The following is a 20,608-nucleotide window of genomic DNA, read 5'->3' as shown; positions in this document are numbered from 1 at the left end:
AGGCAGAGGGCCAGGGTCCTGGAGGAGATCTTGGGCACACCAAGGCCAGCTGGAAGGAGCGGGGCCCCGGCTCCCTCCCTCCCTCCACGTACTCTGCCCCAGTCTCAGATTGCCTCCCCCCTCCCCCGGGCAAAGGCAAGGGCACAGGGACATCACACGCCAACGACCCCTTGTGGGTCTAAAAGTCTGGGGGAAGGGGAGCAAGGGAGCCCAGCATCCGAGGGTCCCCATCAGTTTCCTCATAGCACCCCTGGGGCCACACGACCGTGGGCCTGGGGGCCAAGGTCCACACAGCGTGGGCTCCTGACTCCCAGGCAGGGTGCAGGGGTGGAGCCCCGTGCCCACCAGGCCTCCCGGGCCCTTTTGACCCCCATGGAAGGACCCAAGGCCGCTCCGCGAAAGCCATGGGGCTGTGGCTTGGGCAGCACGGAGGAAGACCACACAGACGGGATGTGGGTTTTTAATTCTTTTTATTGAAGAAAAGAAAAGGAGAGAAAAAATAGATTCCCCACCCCTGCTCTTCCCGGAGTGGGCTTCTAGTCCTGCCCCTGGGGTCTGCGCAGGTGAGCGAGGGCTGTGCTCTCCACCTGGGTCTGGGGAGGGGCCCCGGGCCCTGGAAAGGTGGGGGGGGGGGCTGCTTCCCGAGGGGTAGGGATGTCTAAAAAATGGTGCCAGGCCAGCTGGGCCAAGCAGGCTGGTCCTCTGCTGGGGCAGCTCGGCAGGCATCCCGGGGATGCTGGCCGCACCTGGCCTGGCCCCTGTCCGCGGCCCGCCCGCCTGCCCGCCGGCGCTGGGCTGGAGGAGGGCAGAGTCTGAGGCACCTTCCGGCCTCTGGAGCCCTGTGCCCCCGCGGGCCGCTGGTGCCTCCTGTCCCGTCTGGCTCTGGTCCCAGCAGGGCGGGCCTCCGCAGGGCCGCCGTCCGAGCACCCTGAGGCCGGGACGCGGGCCTGGCCCACAGCCCGAGAGCATGTCTGTGCCCGTCCCGTAGCAGGAGCGGGCAGAGCAGCATCCCTCCTCGTGGCCCGGTGCGTGGCTGCCGCCCACCTGCTCAGACCTCAGTCTGGAGGTCGATGATGTCCTGGCCCACTAGCGGGATCGTGGCGCCCGACTTCTCCCACTCCACGCTCCGCAGCTCCAGTGGGGACGGCGGCAGCGGCTCCAGTTCCTTCTTCACCCACGCAGGCGTCCCATGGGCTTTCCGAAGGCTCTCCCAGGGCCGCTTGTTGGGTGTCTGCTGCTTTTCTGGCTGCTGGCCAGTGGGCGGAGGGAGGGGCCGTGAGGGAGGCCACGGAGCAAAATCAGATGGGGAGCAGGGAAAGAATGCAGGCGACAGTCAGAACAGAGAAGAAGGGGCCCGAGACAGCGGAGAGGCGGGGAGTGGGGGGAGATCCCAGGTGACCCAGGAGCAGAGCGCCTCCCACTGTGGGGTCGGCACTGGGGGTGGGGGGAGAAGGCCTGCGGTGAAGGGCAGCTGTCTGGCACCACTCCCTTGGCCGTGGTCTTCCTTGGGAGGCAGCCTGACCATTCGCCAGTGCACGGCCCACCCCTCCAGACAGGGCCCCAAAGTCGGTGCACCCCCAGCCCTCCAGACGGGGCCCCAGGAGTCACTGCACCCCCAGTCCTCCAGACGGAGCCCCAGGAGTCACTGCACCCCCAGCCCTCCAGACGGGGCCCCAGGAGTCGCACGCCCCCACCCCTCCAGACAGTCTCCCCCCTCCCCAGGGCCTTCCCGTTGGCTTGCCCTGCCCTCCAGGGTCTAGCATGGGCCAGGTCAGGCCAGTCTCCAGGAAAGGTGGCAGGAAAGAACGAATGAATGGGGAGGGTGGGAAGAAGAAGGGCAGGAGACAGCCTTACCTAAGGGCTCTCCCGGAGTGCCCCGCCCCGCGCCGCCACCCCACCCAGCACCCCAGGGCCCCGCCCGCCTCCAGACCTTGCTGTCTGGGCCCAGCACCTCCTTGTCCTTCTCCGCGTGCTGCAGCTTCCGGTTCAGGTCCTGAAACATGTCCTGGTGCCGCTTCCGCGTGTGCATGATTTTCTGCGGGTCGGGAGGGGTGGCGGAGCCTGAGCCCGGAGGGGGACTGCCCTGCCCCTCCCTGCCTGCTGGAAGGGCTCAGAGCACCTCCAGCCCGGCCGTGTGGGGGAGGGGACGCCAGGACCCACCTCGAAGTCCAGTTCTGCATACCGCGATTTCCGCCGCTGTGGGGAGAAGAGGTTTGTGCCCATTGGCAAGCCGTTCCCTAAAACCTCCTGGGCCGCAGGTCCCGGCCCCTCCTTGCCTGAGGATGGGGGAGACTAGGGACCCCTCACCCCAGGCCTCCTCTTGGGGTCTCAGCCAAGCCCTGGGGGACACGCCTCTGAGGGCCCCTTTCAGGCCACCCGCTGCCTTAGACAGTGGGGGCCCAGCCGGAGGGCTCTGCGGGAAGAGGGTGGACAGGAGGCACGGCCCCAGAGGGCAGTGACAGTCCCAAGGGGGCTCTCTGCCCCATGACAACCTGGGGCTCTGGTATTCCAGGTCCCGAGTGGGGGTGAACCTGCAGAAGCTCTTCATCACTTTCTGTCCCAGCTGACAGGAGCCGGACTGTCCCCTGGGCCATCTCCTGCCTCCAGGCCAGTGCCAGTGCTGGGCAAGGGTATCGGGCTTAGCCTGCCCAGAACATGCCCCCAGGGACAAGGAGCATTGGACGCAGGGCAGCAGCGCAGCCGGGGGGCCACAGAGGCAGTGAGCCAGGAGGTGGGAGCATGGCCCCATGGGGAGGGTGGGGCTCCCTGAGGGTGCTCGGCAAGCTCCTCCAATCGAGTCTCTGAGCCCCATGCTGCACAGGCTGGGTGGGCTTGGGGTCAAGTCTAAGTTTCAGGTTGGTCTAAGGAGGGACTTGCTGCCCTGACCACAACCACAGAAGGGGCTAGACTCAAGCTGGCTCAAGTCCAGCTTGGTGGGCCTCTCTGCAATGGGAGAGACCCCCGTTTTGGCGCAGGCCAGAAGCTCCCTGTCACGAGGGCCCAGCAGCGCCAGGGGCAGCGTGGCTAGAGAACAGGATGAGGATGGCGGGGGCGGGGGGTGGTCCTCGGGCACGCCCTGTCAGTAGCCAGCTCCCCAGCATGTCCCCCTTCTTGTCAAGGGACGCCTTCTAGCAGGGGGGAGCCGGGACACTGGCCCCCAGCATTCCCAGGCCTGGACTTCCTAACACTGGCTGCAGCCCAAACCAGCATTGCCCGCGGCACGCCCTGCCCCCGGGGCCCCTGGGCTGCCCTCACCTCCAGGGAGCTCACGGACAAGGTGGAGACGTTCTCGTTCCTGGTCCCGGCCCCCGAGCTGGGCCCCGGGTGGGCAGCAGGCTCCCCAGGCTCCCCCAGGCTGGGGGGCGCTGGCTCCAGGGTGGGTGGCGGGGGTGGGGGGGGTGGGGGCGGTGGGGGCTGGGCAGGGGGGGCCTCCGGGGGCCCACCGCCTGGGGGCTGGCGGGTGGGTGGGCTGCGGGCAGGGAGGCCGGCATCAGGTGCCATGTTGAGGTGGATGAGGCGGGTCTGGGGCATCTGATCGATGTGGATGCTGTGCTTGGGCTCCTCCTGGGGCTTGGGCCGCAGCGTGGCTGTGGCCGTGGGCAGGATTACGTAGCTGGTGTCCAGGGCCTTCTCCTGGGCCCGGCTCAGCTCCGAGTCCAGCTTCTTGAAGATGTCCCCATCACCGGCAAAGGAGGACTTGGGTGCCCTGTCCTTCTTGAGGGTCAGTGAGTGGTTGGGGAAGTCGGGCAGGGGGCCGCCCGGGCAGCGGGGCGAGCCGTGCAGGTGCAGCTTGGACACGTTGGCTGGCAGGCTGTTGAAGTTGGCGGGGGGCGCCTTGGCGTGGGCTAGCTTTAGCTTCTCCTCCTCGGGCAGCGACGGCCGCTTGAGTGTGCCCGTGATCGTGGCCGTGCGGCAGGCCGCAATGTCCTTGTTCAGCACTGTGGGGACAGGCGAGGCGGTCAGGCCGGCCTCGGGGGTGCCCGGGCCAGGGCCCGATCGGGCACACCCCCTCTGACAGCCCTGAAGCTGTGGTTCCCAGCGCCTGGGGCCCCTCGCAGGCCACCCTCTGCCTTGGTCAGGGGGCCACCATGTGGTATGTGCCTCTGGGGCGGCTGGGTTTCCTTTGCCTCTTCTAACAAGGCTGGAACGTGGGGTGCTCCTGTCTGCCCCGCACACGGGAGGACAAATGACCACCACCCACATAGTGCACTCCCTGGCAGCTGGGGGGCCCCGTTGGCCCGGAGCCAGCCCTCGCTTCTGGGAAGTGCAGGGACACAGCTCCTCACGGTGGGGGGGCAGGGCGGCCCATCCCGGGTGCCGTGTCCCGTACGCCTAGCTGCCCACTTCTGTTCGGCTGCGGGGGGACAGGGATGCATGACCCCTGACCCGGGCTCCCGCCGGCCCACCCCCTGCCCCACTCCTACCGGTCAGTCCAGCCTCACTGGCCCGTGGAGAGCACACGGCTGCCAGGCCCAGCTGCCCACCCGCGCCCCACTCAGGGCCCGTCCCCAGAAGCTTGCTGTGACCGCAGGGCCCTGTCCTTGCTGGCTGGGTGCACAGGCACCCAGCCACAGACTTGCCCAGCCCCCGAATGCCAGCAGCGCGTGTTAGCTGCTTCCTGCAGCCGCCCCACGAGCACACACCCTCCCAGCAGACGGTCACTCGCCACCCCCTCCCTGGTCCTCTCCCTCCTCTCAGACAGGGCCGGGCCCCCTCTCATCTCCAGCCTCCAGGCGCCAACATCCTCGGGGCGGCCCAGCAGGGGACCTGCCATCTTACCCGCCAAACCTGCGTTCCCCTACTGAGGTCTCTTGGTCTGCCTGAGTGAGCGCTAAGCCCCGTGGACCCAGGGTGCCCCTCCCCTGCACAAACCCAGCTGCAGGTCTCCCGCATACTCAGCCCCACATCCTCTAGACCCCCAGTCACAGCCGGTGTGCCCCCCTCACCCCCAACCTGGCCCCCAGCCACTAGGTGCTTGAGAGGCCACAGGCCCAGCTGGGCCAGCTTACTGACAAGGAAGAAATCGGAGGCTCAGAGAGGCCAGGACAACCCGAGCAGGGCTGGGCCCCAGCCTCTGAAGGCCCCCGAGTCTTGGGGCCACCGCTCAGGAAGGCTGCCTAAGACCAAGACAGAAGGTGGAAGACCATTCTGTCCAGTCCTCCGTTCAACCCAACCAGAGGCCACCTCCTCCAGGAAGCCCTCCCGGCTCCACCTGGCAGCAGCTGACACTGCCAACCTGCGGCTGTTCCAGGCCCTGCCCCCACGGCTGTCTCTAGAGAAGATGCTCCGCAAATATCTGACAGATGCAAGGCAGTGTGGCCAGCTGGTTCTCCACTCCGGAAGATACTGCCTGTCACTGCCTCAGACGCCCAGCTCACAGAACAGTGACCCTTGAGGGGCTCCCTCTCATTGGGCAATTGAGTCCCTTTTTCCACTTGGTTCCAGGAAACTCAGCGCTAGCCTAGGGCTCAGTGGTAAGTCCTTCTCCCTGTTCTCCCCCCGCTCCCACTGCTATCCACCCACCCCCGGGTCTGAAAGCGTGACCGACCCTCCCGTGGATGGACTGGGGATGAAGACATGAAGACCACACAGAGCGTGGGCCCTGAGGGAGGGCAGGCAGGGGTGGGTGGCGAGCTGGGTGGCAGGGTGGAGGTGGGCAGCCTCACTGCCCCAGTGAAGAGCGTGGACAGCAAAGAACGGAAGTGTGTGTGGCTGCTGAGGCAGGGGGCACGGCGGGGAGAGGACAGGGCCAGGCCCAGCGCAGGGGACCCCAGGGTCTGCTCCTGGGCTAAGAGCTCCGCCCGCGCAGCATGGGCCTCACCCCTGCTGAGCCTGAGCTCCAGGACAGTTTTCCACAGGCCCTGCCTGCAGCCTCAGGGCAGTGGGAGGGGAGGCAGAAAATGGCTGGTGCGGCCGGGCCCTGTGCTGACCAGGCCTCCCGGGGGAGGGTCTGATCCAACCTCACTGTGCGGGTGGTGGGATGAGGACAGACAGATGGACAGACAGACGCACAGAGAAAAGGAAAGGAAGCAAGTGGGCCCAGGCGAGGGCCACCTGTCGCTCTCACCTGGCAGGCGCTCACCTGATCTACAGGCCAGATCCACGTCCTTCTCGAAGTCAGTCTGCAAGACAGAGGCGGGGAGGGGTGAGGGCCTGCGAGCGAGCAGGCAGGGCTGCCTGCGGGCTGGCGGGAAGCGGCCGAGCTGGAGCTGTACCTCGGAGGGGGGTGCGTGCACACGTGTGTGCAGGCTCCTGAGTGCTGACGGGGGCCACGAGCTCAAGGCTGCCCGTGTGCTCGTGTGTTCACGTGGGCCCTGGTGGGGGGCCCCGCGCCCGCGCGCTCTTGCCTGTGTGCACACACGCGTGTGTGCGTGTACACGTGTGTGCACGGGGGCTCCTTCCCGGCGCCTGTGGCTTAGCTGGGAAGCGGGAGGCTGGTCCCACTGCAGCTCACTGACGCTCTGGCACCCCTGGCTCAGTCTCCCCCAACCGCTGGCCCCTGGGCCTGCAGCCCAAGACCCCCTCGCTCTGTCCCTCACGGCCCCCGATGGGGCGGGGGGCACAGAGGGTCTCCCGCCAGAGCCCCTGCCGCCCAGGCCGCCACCTGCCAGTGTGCAGGATGTCACCTGTAGTCCTCACCACAGCCCCGGGCATGAGGAAATGGAGGCCAGCCGGCCAGAGAAGCAGAACAGGCTGCGGACACAGATGTCGGTGCTGGGGTGAGACCAGCTGTCCCTTGAGCAGTGGCGGAGTTCCCTGCTAGAGCACCTGCCCCCTACCAGCCTGGGACGGGCGCAGGCGACAGTGGGTGACCCAGGCCCCGCCCCCAGAGAGCCCGGTGGGCGGGGCCACTGGCGGGGGCGGGGCCTCCTCCTGGGGCTGTGGAAAACCAGAGGCTCCCCCTCTGCAAACGCGGAGGTCGGCTTGAGGTCACAGGTCGGGCCGGGAGCAGTGCCTGGGGGTCTGGGACCCTTGCCCTCGCCCCTGAGGACCCAAGTAGCCTCCCCAGGTCCGACAGCCAGCATTTGCTGAGGCCCTGCCTGTGATGCTCACAACCACCATGAGGAGGCTGGGCACCCCAAGGACTGAATGAGCACCCCCTGCCTGCCGGGCTCACGGCACGCCAGGGGCACCAGCAACAATGTGGAGAATTCAGCCAGGATGCCACCAGGACCTGAACAGGAGGCCTGGTGGCAAGAGTGGGGGCGGGCGGCCAGGGAGGGCTCCCTGGAGGTGGCATCTTAGTGGACACCTGCGAGGCGGGCAGCAGGGTGGGAGGGCCATGCCGTGCCTCAGGATGCACGCCAGGTGTGATGCTGGGGGCCCAAGGGGACGTGGCTGGGACAAGGCCACGGCGGGGGGTGGGGGGGGACAGGCCAGGGCTGGTCTCCCGGCTGGAGACCGAGGGAGCCCAGTCCCATCCTGGCCAGGCTGGAGGGCAACAAGGGGGGCACGAGAGGTACAGGGCGCAGGAGGGCAGCAGCTGAGGCGACAGCCCCCCGAGGCTGGCATCTGGGCGAGGGCCCTGTGGTAGCGGGGGTGGGGGTGCGCCGATGCCATCCCCAGCCAGACTCTCACCATCTGGTCCTGCCCGCCCTCAGACCCTGGGCCGGGGACGTCACCTTGGTGAGCCTCAGTGTGCCCAGCCTCAGACTGGGCTCGGAGCTCTTCCCAAGGACTGCTGGAGCCCAGAGCAGCTCTGAGCAGCGTGAGGCGGCACCGCTGGGGGCACCAAGCTCTGAGCCCTACCATGAGCTGGGCATGGCCGTTCTGGAAGGAGCCCCCCGAGTCCCCGTTGCCCTCCTCCTGGCGGTCCACCACGCGGCACTTCACGGCGTCTTGGACCTGGGGAGAGAGAACAGAGCGGTCCCCAGCAGCCCCAGACGGCATCCTCGTGGGATGGCGGGAAGGTAAGGGCGAGCAGCACGGGGTGGGGTCTCTGCGAGGGTGGCCTGTAGGGGGGGTGCCCGCCGCCCTTCCCTCTCGGAGATGCTCTCTGTGCCCTTCATGGGTGTGAAATTCCAAAGTCAGGGAGCTCCGGACCCCCGTGAACGTGCTGCAGCCCTCCTCGCTGGAGTCTGTCCGGACGGACCGGCCATCAGCCTGAGGAGGGCACTGGAGTCCACAGCAGCCGGGCAAGTGGGGGGCCCTGCCCTCACTCCCCTGGAGACGCGCCACCCGAGCGTCCTCAAGGGCCCTTGGGGGGGGACAGCACGCCTGTGGGGTGCGCTCCGTCGAGGGAGGTCTCAGGCATTATGGCCACGGACTCTTCAGAAAGGGGGTGATGGTGGCTCCGTGCCGGGGGCCACCCAAGCAGCCGGCACAGAGCTCGCCCGCAGAGGATGGACAGAGCTGGTCAGTGTGAGCGAAGGGCGTCGGCTGTAGCACCGTCTCCACCACCGCCTGCTCTGGGCGCAGCAGTGAGCACCGCCCACCCTCAGGAGCTGAGCTTCACGGCCACGATGTGCAAAGGGAATAAGGGAAGGCACAGGGGTGGCGAAAGCATGGAGGGCTTCCTGGAGGAGGCATCCTGAGTGAACGGGAGGAGGGTGCGCCGGGGGTTCCTGGCTCAGACTCAGACCCAGTGCAGACCTGGGGACCTGTTCCCCCCCCCCCGCCGCAGCCACACAGCTGATCAGAGGCAGTGCTGGGGCCTCACTGGCCTCAGGGCCGCTGGGCCGAGTGCAGGTGCACCTTCCTCCCGTCCTTGCACTCACTGACCTGCCCAGCAAACATCTCGAAGCACCTACAGTGTGCCCAGTGCAGGCAGGCCGCAGTCCCGGAGATGGCAGATGGGAAAGCATTTCTCCACTGGCATGAAGAGCAGATGGTCTCCCCAAGTGCCTCGTGGCCTCCTCCTCCAGGAAGGCCACCTGGCCAGCCTCACCCCCTCTGTTCCCCCCAGGAGACTCAGATGACCACCTTACTCGTCCACCTGCCCAATGTTCCACACCCACCGTGCTGGCCGGAGCTGCCTGGCATCGCCCCTGCCCACCCGCTCCTGGCCCGTCTTCCTCAGCATGGCCTCCTCAACCCCTCCCAACGGAGACCCTCTCCCGACTTTCCCCTGGCTGCAGGATCCCTGTAGCACAAACTCCACGTGTGGGACCTGGGAGGTCACAGAGGGCTGATGGGGAAGTCGTGTGTCTTCGGGGGCGCCTGACTCTCCCCCGGCGTGGGCCCACCCTCCGGATATTCCCGCGTCTGCTCCCGGGGTTTGAATTCCTACAAGCTCCCTCCTATTCTCGGATGTTCCTTCTTGATAGCCTGCCCTTCTCATTTCCTGGAAGCCAGGCAGCCGAGGGCCGAGAGCAGGGCCTTAGAGCCTGGCCGGAGTGTGGCATCTGGCTACCCGCCACCGAAGCGACAGGCCTGTGCTGACCCGGAGCTGGCCCGTGTGTGGAAGACGGGCAGCAGGTGGCCCGCGGTGAGAACCCCCAGCACAAGTAAAGGCAGCCGGGGCCAGGCAGCCACGGGTGCAGGGCTGGGGAGCAGGGGCGGTCCCCCTCTCTGGGTACGCCAGCTTGGGGCTGTGCCTGGGGCCCGCGGCTGCTCGGGTCTGTGGCTTTTCGGGCACAGGCTCTCCGGGTCCTCAGGATTTCAGAGGGGACGCTCATGCCCAACTGGACATTTACATGTGGCGGGAGGAGGGGCTGTGAGCGGGAGCTTGTCAATGGGGCCGTCGCAACACCAGAAACGCGGGCTCCTGGTCCTCCCATCTTTCTGCGCTCGCCTCTCCTCCCGCCTGGGGGCCTCAGGCGATGGGGTGCCCCAGAGCCAGGGTGCAGCTCACGCGTCCCTGTCTCAGCATGCTGTCAGCTGTGCTGGGTGCCCCCAGACCAGGGCCCCACCTGGGACAGTGGGGCTGCAGGTGGGGGAGGCTGGGTGGGGGCAGCGCTGCCAGCCCAGGAGGGGGTCCAAGCCGCTCCTGAAGCGGACCACCAGCCGCCCCCTGCAGACCTTCCCTGGGCATCCGGAGGGCCTGGGAGCCCCCCTTCTAGAAGCGCTCTGGCTCCAGGATGTGAAGCAGCTGCTGCCCGCCCCACCCCCCACCCGCTGCCGACCGGGCTGCCTCGGGTGGGCTGAGCTCAGGACCCCTTGTCCTCCTCTCCCCAAAAGCACGGGGTTTGCTGCAAAACCCTTCCCCTGTTCTCCTCATCCCTTCGAATCTAAGTGCTTTTAAAATCACTTCGTCATCTCTCTAGGAGGTTCCGAGGGGAGATAATTCCACGTGTCTGCCCACCCACTCCTGCCCCTTCAGCCTCTGCGGCCATCGTGGCCTCGTCCAGCCTCACGGTGGCACCTCTTCCATCCGTGTCAAGAGCACGTTCTTCCACATCCCGACCCCCCTGAGATGGGAGCGGGTCCCCTTGACTGTTGCCATACTGGGCAGCCGGCAGCCGGGACAGCTGGCCATCTCTTGCTCCCTTCGGGAGAGGCCCAGAGGGCGCCAGGACAGGAGCCTCAGCTGTGCTGAAAGCCGCTTACAGTGCCGGTGGCCCTCGGTCCCAAAGACCCCAGGAGGACAGAGCCCCCTCCGGGTCCGAGCCGGGAAGAAGCGCTTACACTGAGGAGCCGCGGCTCCGGCAGCCGGGCCGCCCCGCCTCACAGAAGTGAGGGGCCCCGAAGCTGCGCCCCCCACCTCCCGCTGGGCCCAGAATCTGCCCCGCCGAGGGCTGGGGCGGGGCGCCCGCGCGGCCCACCTCTCTGCGCAGGATGCAGTGCACCATCACTATGACGAAGCCCTCCAGCGAGTCAAAGACGGCGAACAGGATCTGGAAGAGGGCTGAGCGGCGGTCGGTGACGGCGAGCACGGCCGACATCCAGGTCAGGGCCAGCAGGGGAAGCACCACACAGGAGCTCCAGAGCGAGGCCCTGTGGACCGTGCAGCGGGCGGCCGCGTCAGGCCTGGCCCCGGCCGCCCTCCCCGCCCCGGCACCCCCGGCACCCCCGCCCCCCCGCTGGGCTTCACCTCCTCTCCTCCTCTCCCCTCCAGTCCTTAGAGAAACCCGGCCCACCAGCCTCGCAGCCCCTCCTGGGGAGCAGCGTTCTGCGCCCCCCAGACCTGCCCAGCGGCCTGAGGGCTCCTGGCACAGCGGAGACCGGAGACTCCGAGGGTGATCCCCGGCGGCTGGGCAGCGGGGAGGGAGGGACCTCTCTGGGAGACCCAGGTTCCTAACTGTCCAGGAGGCCCCAGGAGGGGAGGCACACTGGAGGCGGGAGCTGGGGGGCCACGGCCCCTGCTGGTTCCAGCTCCCAGGGCCCTCAGGCGCCCCCGCCCCTCCCCCCGCCAGGGGTCCAGGGCCCCAACATAAGGCGGCCATGGAGGGGGTTGTTTGGCCAGCCTCTGAGCTCTGGAGACAAAGAGAGAGGACCAGAGAGCTGCTCCAGGAGGAGAGAGAGATGACAGACAGACAGACAGACAGGGCCAGACAGAGAAGGGTGGGGAGGCAGAGACGAGGACAGAGACCCACAGGCACTTCATCCTCTTGGCAGGCCCTGCTCTGCTGGCCCCCAGGGGAGGGGCTGCCTCCAGGGGCGCCCACGGCAGGCACTGCCCTCTGCCGCCGGGCACCTCCCTGTGCCACCGCGGGCTGCATCGCGGCCGCTCTGCGCCTGCCTCTTCCCGACGGCGCCGTCACCGTGCCACGTCCTTGAGGCGCTGTGGTGAGGGCAGACGGCGCCCGCGGACGGCTGGCGTGCAGCAGGTGTCTGGGGAATGGGCCGGACCCCACCCTCACCACCATGACGACCTCCGGAAGCCCCCACGGGCAGGTGACTGCCGTGCAGGGGCTCCGAGGAGCCGCTGGGGCCACTGTCATGCCCGGGGTGGGGGCCGAGGTCAGGACCACCTGCTCCCCGCCTTACAGGACGCCCTTGTCAGAAGGATGAGGAGGTGGGGCAGGGGTAGTGGGGAGTGGGCAGCGGGGAGGGGCACAAGGAACACCAGGAAGGAGCTGGGGGCACGGGGCCGGTGGGAGAGAGGCTGGAAGGACCTCAAGGCCGGCCTGGAGAAGCACCCCCAAAGCAGCAGGACCTTGGTCAGGGGGTGGGGGCAGGAGCTCTCCCCAGAACTGTGCTCTCGGCTCCCGAGTCCTCTCTGTCCTGCCTGGGCTCCAGCACAGAAGACAGGCCCGCCTCCCCCCTCTCCCTGCCCTTCCCTGCCCCCTCCCTGCTCCAGGACCCAGGTCCCCATCCTGGCCCCAGACCCGTTTCTTCTCCAGGACGGCTCCCTGCCCAGCCGCCCAGTGGCTCGAGCCAGAGCCAGGAGTTGCCTTGAAGGCCCCACACCTCTCCTCTCCTGGCCACTGCACGAGCTTCCAAACTAGACTTCAAGACCCGCCCCACCTCCCCTTCCAGGGTGGAGGCCCCCAGCCGGGATCCCGGCACCCAGCCCCGCCTCTCTCCGCACCTGCTGGAGAGCCTGAAGAAGCGGGCCCTCCATGACTACGCGCACTGCCCTCCCCGACCCCGAACCTCTGCGTCTCCCCATGGCGGGGGTGGGGGGCCTGCCTCGTCTCCCTCCTCCCTTCTGAAGCAGACCTTCTCCGGCCATGCTGGGAGCAGGAGGGCAGGGCAGAGCCTCTCCCAGGGAAGTCTCATCCTGCTGTGAGTCACCCTCCCTGGGGCCTGGGGCCTGACATCTAGGCCTGAAGCAGGTAGCCGGTGGCTGGGGCCTGGGGACGCATAAACTACTCGAATTCCTGCAGCCCAGCCTCTGCAGGGTTCTGCGAGGGCGGAGGGCGGGGGGAGGAGCGGGTGCAGGCCCGGGGGCACTGGGGACCCCCCCCCGCCCTTTGGAAAGTCCGATGCCTTCCGGGGGAGGGGCAGGAGCGGAGATGGGGGGCAGGGCCGCTGCCTCCAACCTGCCACTTGGCCTCTCAGGGAATGGCCCCCAAGGCTCTCGTGACAGGCCTATCCCAGGGCAGAGCCTGGCGCGTGAAGCAAACAGCGCGTACGCCCAGAGCCTTGTCCCCGCCGGCCCTCCCAACACAGCTTTCTGCCTCAACGGACCCGTCCTGCCCCGAACCCGCGGCCACCACGGTGTGGCAGGGCCTGCACACTCACACACGCACCCCACATGCTTACACGCTCACGCACACCCACACATTCTCACATTCACGCTGCACACACAGAGTGCACCCCAGCCCCCAGCACGACCACACGCCAATGACCGGCCAGCCGAGCACGTTCTCACGCTGACCCGGCCCCATCCCATCCCGGCAGCACTGACCCTCCGGTTGGCCTTGTCCCAAGGCCCCAGGAGATGGGGGAGAGGAGCCTGGCGAAGGGCCGGCTAGGGGAGGACCCCCCAAGTGGATGGCAGAGGCAACAGAGAGGACAGAAAAAGCTTAAAACAAACGGAGTGTAACTGAGAGGAGAGCGGAGCCCGGCGGGTGCGTCAGCGCGAAGACGCACGAACATGGCATTACCGGCGGCGGCGGCCGCAGAGAGAGCTCCACACTTGGCACATTTGAGGGCGCGCCCGAGGGGGCCCGGGGCAGCTGACTGGAAGTGAAATTCAAAGCCTGAGACAAGAGCAAACACTGTTCTCACAGACGGGGGCAGAGAGCGTACCGACCGCAGCGATCCGGCCTGCGCCTCCCTAGGCTGGTCCTGGGGGGCGGGGGGCTCCCGGGGGAAGCAGGGGAGCCATGGGGAGGTGGGGGCGGTCCGGGTCCAGCACCCATGCGTGCCCGTGCGGAGCAGAGGGGAAGCCGATCTGCCCACGTTTGCACAGAGAAGCAGAACTCCCAGGGGGAGGCCACGGCCACCTCCCTCTGGTCCCCCCGAATCTGCCCTGACCACGTGCCGCCCCAGCCAGGGGGCAAGGGCTCTGTCTGCCAGTGCGCTGGGGTTCGGGGAGCTAGCTGGGCAGCGTCCTCCCACGGGCCCCGTGTGTGTGTGTGTGTGTTCACGCGAGCAAGCACACAGCGGTGTGCAGGGTGCCTCCTGTCCGTGTGGGAGCGGGGCTCTGTGCACGGCCCCGCGGGCGCCGCCAGGAGCGTTCTGAGCCGAGGCACCCGCTGCACGCCCAGGACGGGGCCCGAGGCGGCGGCCAGCCACACGGACACGCCGGACTCCAGCGCCTTCCCCGCCACCAGCCGCTCACCCTGCCTGAACCTCAGTCCTCTCGGCTGTACAAACGGGAACGGAACAGGAGAGCCGGCCTCGGGGGTTATTGTAGGAAGCAAACCAAACGGGGCCTGGCGCACCGCCCGGGGCCTTCCAGGAACGCATGTGGGCGCGTCAGTCCCCAATGCCAGGGGACGGCGCCCAGCGAGTGGAGCACCCCGGCCTACAGACGGCGAGGCCAGCTTCCGGATCACACACCTCCTCCAAAGCTGTGCAGCAGGCTTCTGACCAAGACCAGAAGCCCTCAGGGACCCCAGGGGATGGTGTCCTGAAGCTATAGGGTAAGCAGGAGGCGCAGGAAGAGGACGGAGACAGAGACAGAGACAGACACCAAGGAGGGCACAGAGGGAGCAGGGTGGGACCCCCACACACACACCAGCCAGGGCAGAGGGACGAACGGAGCAGCAGGCAGAGGTGAGGTGAGGAGGGCTCAGAGGGCTGGGGCAGGACGGAGAGAGGGGTCCGTCTCAGCCCGGACTTGGCCCCTCGGTGACCTCAGTGCTCCCATGCTCTGGGGGTCTGCAGGAGCAGGCCTGTCCCAAGCACTGCTGGGCACCGCCCAGTCGCTCGGGACCACGTGCCCTCTGGCCACGCACTGCCCTCTCTGGGCTCAGCTCCCCACGCGGGAGGAACACCCGATTTGTCCCCTGTCCTCTCCTGTCGCTGAAGGCACCATAAGGATGGGCAAGTTACACACTCGCTTGGGGTCACCTGGCCCCATGGTAGGGAAGGGGGAGGCCGGGGGCTCCCGCCCACCACCCCAGTGGCCCCTGCAGGGGCAGGGTCTCTGAAAACAACTGGCTTCACGGTTTCTGAGGACCTGCCACAGGCCAGACGGAGAAACTGAGGCACAGGGCAAGGCCGGGGCTGGTTGTGAGCCTACACAGACCTCTGTGCTCCAGTTTCCCCGCCTGCTCTGGGGCCTGGCGGGGGGTGAGTGGGCTCTGGGTCTTTTCGACTCAAGGCAGGTGAGGAGCCCTGGCGGGCCCCGCCCTACCCTGCCCGCTCCTTCAGCTTCTTGTCCGTGATGCCATCCTTGGACACAAGCTTGTTGAACACCAGGATCCCGATGACCATGTTCACCTGCCAGGCAGAGAGGAGCCGGGTGTGGGGGTGGGGTACCGCCCTCCGGGCTCCGGGCTCCGGGCTCCACACCAGGGCTCGGCGTGTGCTCCCACCCGCGGCACTGCTCTGGGGACACACTCCCCAGGCCAGGAGGGGGGCCACGGCACAGGCTCACCAGGCCCCCAGCGCCTTCTCCTGGGCCTGGCCGGCTCCCCCCAGAGCCCTGGCTGTTGGGTGGGGTCCTTCTGCCCCAAGACCCCACTCAGGGCGAGGAGTTCCAGCTCACGCCCCCCATGTGACCCTCCTGCGTGACCCTCTCCATGAGGATCTGGAAGCCTGCCTGGCGGGGGTGGACGTGAGAAGGGGCCAGCATGACCCAGCGGGGGTGCAGGGGTAATGTGGGGGGCCCTCCGACAGGCTGGATCCCCGGGGTGGTCTGCCCTGAACGGCCCAGAGGCCTATCTGCCATCCCCACGGTGGTCAGCAGCACTTTGTGGAGCTGGGGTTCCTGCTGTCCAGGGGTCAGAGGTCAGGCTGGCTCCAGTGCACTCCCAGGTGCCTGCCTGCTCCGACCACAGAAGGGACCTCAGCTGACCCAGCTGCCTCCACGCTTAGGCGTGCCCTGTGGCCGGCCCCCAGCCTCTCAGCACCCCTGCTCCTTACATCCCTCCCACGACAGGGAGCTCACCCCTCACTGGGGCCCACCTTGAGGGCCGTCTCGGGGGCACTGTCCCCGTCCAGGCTCTACCTGGGGGCGCACTGCTCCTGCGCTCTCTGCCAAGGCACCTTTCCTGACCCCTTCCCACTGGGCGCCAGCACCCTAGCAAGTGCTCCTTGGTGTTCGCGTCCCGCAAGCTACCGCCTATGGCAAACAGCAGCTGTCCCCAAGGGGCCCCCGTCGGCCCTGCCTCGGCCCTGGAGACCTTGGGGTTTCCCCTCTTTGGCCTTTTCTCCTGGTGGGGAAGCTCCCAGCTCATTCCTTTGCCCCCCGAAAGCCGTCCCCTGGGCTCCCACTCTGCAGAGGCTGCCTGACTGAGGAACGAGGCCTGGCCCAGGCCCCTCGGATGCAGAGGTACAAGGAGGCCGACTCTCCGCGGCCCCACGGCCCTGGGCGCCCCTGACTCCGCACACCGCCGTGGTCAGGCCCTGCCTTTCATCCCTGTGCGAACGGACACTTCCCAGATGCGGGCACCAGCGCCGGAGGGCCTGACTGGGGTGGAGGCATGTTTCCTGGGTGACCTCATGTTCTGACAAGGCCAAGGCCAGAGGGGGACAGGCCACCAGCCAGCATCACCCTGCCCGAAGCAGGCTCTGCGCGGCTTGAGCGGCGTGTCCCCACGTTACTGAGGGGGCCCTGGGCTGGGGGCCACGGCAGATCGGCACTGGCCCTGCCCTGCAGACACCCTGGGAGGGGGCGTGGGGCTGGGGGCTCCTGCCTCCATCATCTGAGCCTCCCGCGCTCCCGAGTTGCCTGTCTTTAAAATGGCGAGCTGGCCTGGTCTCTGAAGGGCCGCATTGACATGCATGGCACGAAGGCCTCTCCCTTCGAGGAATAAAGGAGCCAGGACCCTCGGGCTAGGCCAGCTGCCCACCGCTCCACCCTCCCACGCGGGGCCCTCCAGCCTCCCCGTGCCTGCGCCTGCGCCCGGGTGCCCCCGCACAGAGCCACGGAGCGGTGTGTGGCCCTGCGTGAGGGGCAGAGGGCTGGAGAGCGATGGGCTCAGGCAGGGTGGGCGCAGACCCCCAGCCGTGCCCGGCTCCCCCTGCCCAGCCCGAACTCGGGGGCAGTAACCCCGTGTGTCCCAAGGCCCTGTTTCACATCCCTCCCCGAAGGCGTCTGGGAATTCATGGCGAGGGAGAGCAGGTAGCTGCTTCCTTCTCCGCAGCGTGACAGCTGGCGGCAGCAAGGTCCAGCCCCGGCCCCCCAGCCTCAGGCTCTGCCCACCCCCCAGGCCGAGCTGGCACTCCCTGCTGCCCCGGTCAGCCATCTGTCCACTCGCCCCCCCTCAGCTGGCCACTCACCCCCGAACCCACATGGATCTCCTGGCAGGTGCACGGCCAGTGCCTGGTCCCCACGCGAGCGGTGCTCACGGAAAGAGAAGGCCCCCACTCCAGCCCAGTCTCCGCACCCCTGTAGACTGAGGGCAGGTCGGGGGGGGGCCAGGAACGCCATCCACCCCTCGGTGACCACGGTGACCCTGAAGGGGCAATGGGTCCAGCCCAAGGCCCCAGCCCGGGCCGATGGGGAGGGGGTCAGTACCAGCACGACAGCGGCGGCCGGTCCCACGAAGGCGTACAACAGTCCCCCCTCCAGGGAGAGCCAGCAGCTGGGGAGGGAGACAGGCTGGTCAGTGGCCAGGCGTGATGCCCCCACCCCCCCGGGAGGGCAGATGAGACGCTGGGGAGCGGCAGACGGAGCTCAGCACCCGGCAGGCCCTCCTGCTCACCAGCACACTGCACCCCCCTCTGGCCCCCGTGGCCCCACGAGCCCCAGTTTATGGAGGGAGAAACAGGCACGGGGCAGGCTGCTCGCCCCCACACGGCACAAAGGACGGTGTCCTGACCACCCCAGGCTGGACTCCCAACTCTCCTACACCCTCCCCAAGCTCATGCACAGACCCTTCCTCAGGACACGACGCCAGAGCTCTGGGTTGGGTCCCTGGTCTGGCCCTCCACCTGCCCACTCAACCCAGGCCCCGTGGCCGGGTCACCCAGGCCTCTGCTCACACGTCTGGCCGGGCCCCTCCTCACGCCACACTTCCCCAAATCTCCTGGACCCCACGGATGGTGGCCCGCAGGAGCCCTGGGCCCAGAGAAGACACCGCAGTCTTCACGTGCCGTTTCCTCTGCCCTGAGGGTCCCCCGACAACGCTGTCAGACGAACTCCTCTTCAGCCTTCAAAGCCCTGGTGTTCCCCTGACCCACCCCTGACCCTCTCAGCTCTGCGGCCGTGTCCATAGTTACCTCCTGGCACTCACCCTACGGGGGTTCCAGTAACTGGATCCTCATTCACGTCCGCTGCCCCTGCTGCCCACGTGGGGCATTGCTCCAGGGCCCAGCCATGGCCTGTCCCCCTTGGGCTCCAAGGTGAGCCAAGCCTGCGCAACCTGCATCCACCCCTCCTCCTGCCTCTGGCTCCCCCATTCCTCTCCCTGCCTGTAGCCACAGCCCCCCTCCAGCCCGTGGTTCCTCTCCCCCTACCCTGGGGAGCCACACTGCTTTTAGGGTAACCCCGAGCTTCCTGGCTTGGCATTCAAGGCCCCTGGACCTGCCTGGCCCAGCTGACCCTTCAGGGCCTCACTGACTTCATCTGTGAAATAGGCCCCTTACCACCTGCCTTGCCCTCCTCGGGGCCACACAGCCCCCTTGTCACCATAGTTGTGCAGGGGTGGACACACTGGTGCAGAGGGGAAACTGAGGCTAACAGACCCGTCCAAGGATACCTAAGGAGGAGGTGGGAAGCTCTGATGGCCCTGAGCCCCCAGCCTCCAGTCCCGGGGCCCCCAGCCTCTCCCAGCCTTGGCTCTCCTCTGTGAGACGGGCACCAGCCAGCTGTCACCTTCTAGGGCAGTGGGAGGGTCTGGGGGAGCCAGGCGGCCTCCACCCCATCCCCACCCTGCCCCGACTCACTAGTTCATGGTGCTGTACCCTTTGGCCTTGGTGAATCCCACAGAAATGGCCACGACCAGCGCAGGAAGCCCTGCGGAAGGACCAGAAAGAAAGGGAGTTGGTTCCCCCACCATCCAAGCCCCTGTCCGCCCCCTGCCTCCTTCCAGCCCTGCGGATGGGGCGAGGTCGGGGCACACTGTGCCTCTGAAGCCCCTGAACAGGGTCACGCTGAGCATGAGAGAGAGGGAACAGGAGGTGGATGAGGGTGAGGGCCTACGGGACTGCAGGCATGGCGGCCAGGTCAGCAAACGAAATGCAGGACGCCGGCTCACACTTGAATTTCAGATAAAAAAGAAACCCTTTTTATTGTGTGTCCAAACGGGATACCCTTAAAAAAAACCCCATTATCTGAAATTCAAATAGAACTTAGCATCACATTTTACCTGACAACCCCATGGAGGCCCCAGGAGGCTGAGGGCAAGGCAAGGGGCGGGGGGACGGGGTCACAAGGGGTAGGGTCAGCGGCAGGGGCCTGGGAGGGGGTGACAGGGCCACAAGGGGCGGGGACAGCGAGCAGGGGCCAGGGCCGGGGGTGGGGGACGGGGCCGCAAGGGGCGGGGACAGAGGTCAGAGGCGGGGGCCCACCAACCCCTGCCTGGCACCGCTCACCCCAGCCCAGGCAGAGGAAGCGTTTGCGGATGAGGCGGCTCCTGAGGCGGCCTGTCACGGCCATGTAGGACTGCCAGGCCTCGGTGAGCACCCAGCAGAAGGACGACAGGAAGGAGAAGTGCAGGAAGGCAGCCACGAGCGTGCACACCACCTGGGCGGGGCAGGCGGGCGGGTTAGGCGGGGCAGGTGCCTGGTCACCCGTCCCCAGGCCTGCTCCACGGGAGGGGCTCGGTGAGGCTGGGAGAGGCCCAGGCCCAGTGTCCGCAGTGGTCACGAGCTCAGACCCCCCAGCAGGAAGCCACCGAAGGGTCACCTGGTCCACTGCCTCGAGGTGGCCTGTTGAACATCTGGGGTCCCTGCCCCCTGGGGGTGTGTGCCACCTGGCCCACAGGTGGCCAGCAAGAGAGACCCCCCCGGCCCCATAGTCCTCACCCACCCGGAGACACAGCACATGCCAGCAGGAGCCTGCTCAAAGGCTCTGGTGTGAGCCCATCTTCCCCGGGAGGTGGTGAACTCGATTCCTGGGGAGGGCGAGTCACCCCCAAGGCCACATGGCAACACACAGACAAGATGACAGTCCAGGCCCCCATGGTGGGCCAGGGACGGGGGCTCGAACCGGCCCATCTCAAAGTGCCAGTCCGGCTGGAGACTCCAGACACCCCGTCCCCATGCCCTGACCAGGGGACAGCCGCAGTCAGAGAACGAAGGCCTCCATGTGGCTGGAGCACTCTCCTCCCTAAGCTTCCTTGGAATCCTTTTGGGGTCCTCACCATCGCCCCATCCCACCTGGGTGCACTGGGATGTGCAGGGGAGGGCAGAAATCACATACCTTATTGCGAGTCTGGGTCTGCCCGATGAGGATGAGGGCGTTGGAGGAGATGATGGACAAGCAAAAGTTGATGAGGATGACAGACCGCTCCGAGCGGATGTACCTATGGGAGAGAGCGGGCTCAGTGCCCAATGGGGCCTCATCTCCGCGGGAACTGGGGTCCTGTGGCCATACTCCTCCCTGCGGACATTGCTGCTATTGCCACCGTCACCTCCACCATCACCTCCACCACCACCACCACCTCCACCACCATCACCATCATCACCATAATCACCATCACCTCCACCACCATCACCACCA

General features: G+C 67.4%; 1 protein-coding gene and 1 long non-coding RNA gene across 2 annotated transcripts in view; both read right to left on the bottom strand.

Annotated features, from left to right (window-relative positions):
- Positions 1-1,163: 1,163 nt before the first annotated feature.
- LOC118015269 lies at positions 1,164-3,313 on the bottom strand. Its single transcript, XR_004680597.1, has 4 exons — positions 3,256-3,313; positions 2,161-2,196; positions 1,931-2,035; positions 1,164-1,246 (listed from the first exon to the last, which is right to left on the bottom strand). It is a non-coding gene; the product is annotated as an uncharacterized LOC118015269 (long non-coding RNA).
- A 177-nt stretch (positions 3,314-3,490) lies between these two features.
- The window catches only part of ADGRB1 (adhesion G protein-coupled receptor B1), a 60,462-nt gene continuing 43,344 nt past the window's right edge, over positions 3,491-20,608 (bottom strand). Inside the window, exons 21-30 of the mRNA XM_035012275.1 lie at positions 20,309-20,411; positions 19,480-19,630; positions 18,832-18,901; positions 17,462-17,528; positions 15,134-15,219; positions 10,704-10,875; positions 7,750-7,845; positions 6,083-6,122; positions 3,610-3,938; positions 3,491-3,547 (exon numbers count right to left, since the gene is read on the bottom strand). Coding sequence (XP_034868166.1) covers positions 3,491-3,547; positions 3,610-3,938; positions 6,083-6,122; positions 7,750-7,845; positions 10,704-10,875; positions 15,134-15,219; positions 17,462-17,528; positions 18,832-18,901; positions 19,480-19,630; positions 20,309-20,411 — 1,171 coding nt within the window. The remainder of the gene's footprint in view (positions 3,548-3,609; positions 3,939-6,082; positions 6,123-7,749; positions 7,846-10,703; positions 10,876-15,133; positions 15,220-17,461; positions 17,529-18,831; positions 18,902-19,479; positions 19,631-20,308; positions 20,412-20,608) is intronic.

The sequence above is a fragment of the Mirounga leonina genome, unplaced genomic scaffold (genome assembly GCF_011800145.1).
Source record: "Mirounga leonina isolate KUSES-001 unplaced genomic scaffold, KU_Mleo_1.0 Mir_165, whole genome shotgun sequence".
Taxonomy (NCBI): Eukaryota; Metazoa; Chordata; class Mammalia; order Carnivora; family Phocidae; genus Mirounga; species Mirounga leonina.
This window is presented reverse-complemented; position numbering and strand designations above follow the sequence as displayed.